The sequence below is a fragment of the Osmia bicornis genome, unplaced genomic scaffold (genome assembly GCF_907164935.1).
Source record: "Osmia bicornis bicornis unplaced genomic scaffold, iOsmBic2.1, whole genome shotgun sequence".
Classification (NCBI taxonomy): Eukaryota; Metazoa; Arthropoda; class Insecta; order Hymenoptera; family Megachilidae; genus Osmia; species Osmia bicornis.
Genome location: NW_025791043.1, coordinates 11,035 through 13,704, shown reverse-complemented (window position 1 = coordinate 13,704; position 2,670 = coordinate 11,035). Strand labels below are relative to the sequence as shown.

The 2,670-nt window shown below is 38.6% G+C and overlaps 1 protein-coding gene across 1 annotated transcript; it reads right to left on the bottom strand.

The window, feature by feature from the left end:
* Window positions 1–1,379: 1,379 nt before the first annotated feature.
* LOC123988638 (putative uncharacterized protein DDB_G0272516) lies at window positions 1,380–2,279 on the bottom strand. Its single transcript, XM_046289386.1, has one exon. The coding sequence runs from the start codon at window positions 2,277–2,279 to the stop codon at window positions 1,380–1,382; it is 900 nt and encodes a 299-aa protein (XP_046145342.1).
* Between the last annotated feature and the right edge of the window lie 391 nt (window positions 2,280–2,670).

Genomic DNA, 2,670 nt, shown 5'->3' with positions numbered 1-2,670 from the left:
TTAAATCTGATAAGGGTTTAGCTATTTTTGAAAAATTCTTGATAAATCTGTAATATCCGCATAAACCAAGGAATTGCCTAATATTTTTAACTGTTTTTGGAACTGGAAACTCTTTGACCGCTTCTATTTTCTTCGGGTCAGGCTTCACTCCATCTTCTGTGATAATGTGTCCCAAATAGGCTACTTCCTTCTTTAGTAGCTCGCATTTTTCCGGCTGGAGGTATAGGTTTGCTTCTCTCAGTCTTGCCATAAGTCTATTAAATTTTGTTTCGTGTTCTTCTATTGAACTAGCATATATATGTCGTCAATATACACGAATGCTTCAACCCTTGTAGTCCATCCAGAACGTTGTTCATAAGCCTCTGGAATGAACCTGCAGCGTTTTTCAAACCAAATGGCATTCTTTTGAATTGGAAGTGTCCAAATGGCGTTGAGAAAGCTGTTTTGTGCTTATCGTCTGGATGCATGGGTATTTGATGGAAGCTAGACTTTAAGTCGAATATTGAGAAGTATTTTGCGCTTCCCAATTGATCCAGAATATCGACTATATTTGGCAATGGATATGCATCGCTAATTGTTTTTTCGTTTAATTTTCTGAAATCGATAACTAATCTCCATGATTTATTTCCTTGTGTATCTTCTTTTTTTGGTACTATCCAAATTGGAGAATTGTAAGGTGATGATGAATGTTCGATGATATCTTTCTCTAATAATTCATTGACTTGTTTATTTACTTCTTCTTTCAGTGCTTGCGGGTATCTATATTGCTTTATATTAACTGGAGCTTCGTCGGTTGTAATTATTCGATGAAAAATTTTGTTTGTAGCTCCAAGTTCATCTTCGTTTAAATAGAATCGATCAGCGTTGTTTGAAATTAAATTTTTTATGCTTGATTTTTCTTCTTTATTTAGATGTTCCAGGCGAAGTGATGTAAATAGTGTGGTTATGCGTTTAGTAGAGTCTGATAGCGTTTCTTCTTCTTCTTCTTTTTGATTTCTTCGTATGGTTCCAATTGTACGGTAGGCATTTCAATTTTATTTCTTCAGAAGAGACATTTGTTGCATGAAGGAAGGCTATTCCAGTTCTGTTTGTTACGACTGCGTTTCCCATGTATAATTGTGGATGTATATCAATTTTTGGTATAAAGCCCGTTGTTTCTTTTGTATTTTCTATTTTGATAGGTATTGTTGTCCTAGTTCTTGATGGTATGGTGATTAAAGGTTCTTGGAATGGTATAATATAATTGTTGACTATGAGCATAGATTTGGCATAGTCAATGTTCGCTCCGCTATTCTTGAAGAATTCTGTTCCTAGTATTCCATCGTGTGCTATTGGAAGGTCCTCCACGACGTGGAATATGGACTCTGTATCCTGCGCTTTTACTTCGATGTAGCCTGTGGTTCTTGAGTTGTAGTTTGTTGTTGTGGTTGATTTTTGATTTTTTCTTGGTATGCTTTTTTCCTGCATTGTTCAATAGTATGGCCAATGTTTTGGCAATAAGCGCATATTGGAGGTTGTTGTCTTCTCCAGTTTGCGGTGCCTTGGTACCAGTTATTAGGAGGTTGATTTCCCGGGGTTTGATTTGTTGGATTCGCCAAAGGTTGGTTTGCCGGATGTTGAAAAGCCGGTGGTTGTCCCGTTCCTTGGCGTTGATATGAAGGATTACGACCCATATTTTGAAGCTGGTTTACCGGGATTTGGTTTTGTGGAACCCGGTTTGGTTGCATCCATTGATTTCTTGGCTGATTGTAATTATTGTAGTTGTTGTAGTTGCTGTTGAAGTTGTTGTTATTATTGTTGTTGAAGTTGTTATTGTTGAACCAGCAATTTTGAATCGTATGTCCCGGGCGCTGGCAATGCTGGCAATATTTTGGCTGCCACTGGATTGATGATACCTGCTGCCTTTGGAATGAACGGCTACTGCAGGTGTTGGTGCTGTGGCCGTATCCAAAACAATTGCTGCATTGAACGGCCTGGGTATATCCCTCAGTTATCTTCGTTCTCATCATGTTTTCCTTGTATTCCGCTTCGCCTTTGATAGCTGCGCTAATTGCATCGTCTAAGGTGTCGAATTCGCAATTTCGCAATCGACTGAAGATTTCTGGTTTCATCCCAGTCAGAAATGCTTTGACAGCATTGGCTTCTGCAGATACATTATATTGCTGCGTATGATCAGGAACTTCAATTTCATTACAGTTCTGAATTTGCAGCAGGATACTAGAGACTCGGCTGCTATAGTCGACGACTGCTTCGTTCGCCATTTGAGCCATCTTCGACATGTCTCCGTATAGTTGTATCGATGAGTACAAAGGAGCAAATCGTGATTTTAACACCGTAATTAGCTGTTCGATTGTATTGTAGTCTCCGCTCAATACTACTCTCGAAGCTTGTCCATATAATTTGTTTTAATTAGCTGGACCAGGCCGTATTCGGCGTTCGGTGAAATCATTCCTCTAGCATTTAGGCAATTCTTCGTGAATTGATATACGGATATGTTGTGGCCATCGAAAGGTGGCACTATGTCCGCTGCATCCCTTATGCTAATAGGTCGGTTGCCCTCGACTGGTACGTTGGCTTCGTTAGCCATCTTATAACTATTTATTAATGTGTATATATATATATGTGAATAACCCTCTTTTTTTTTTTTTTTTTTTATTTCTGCGTATGTAT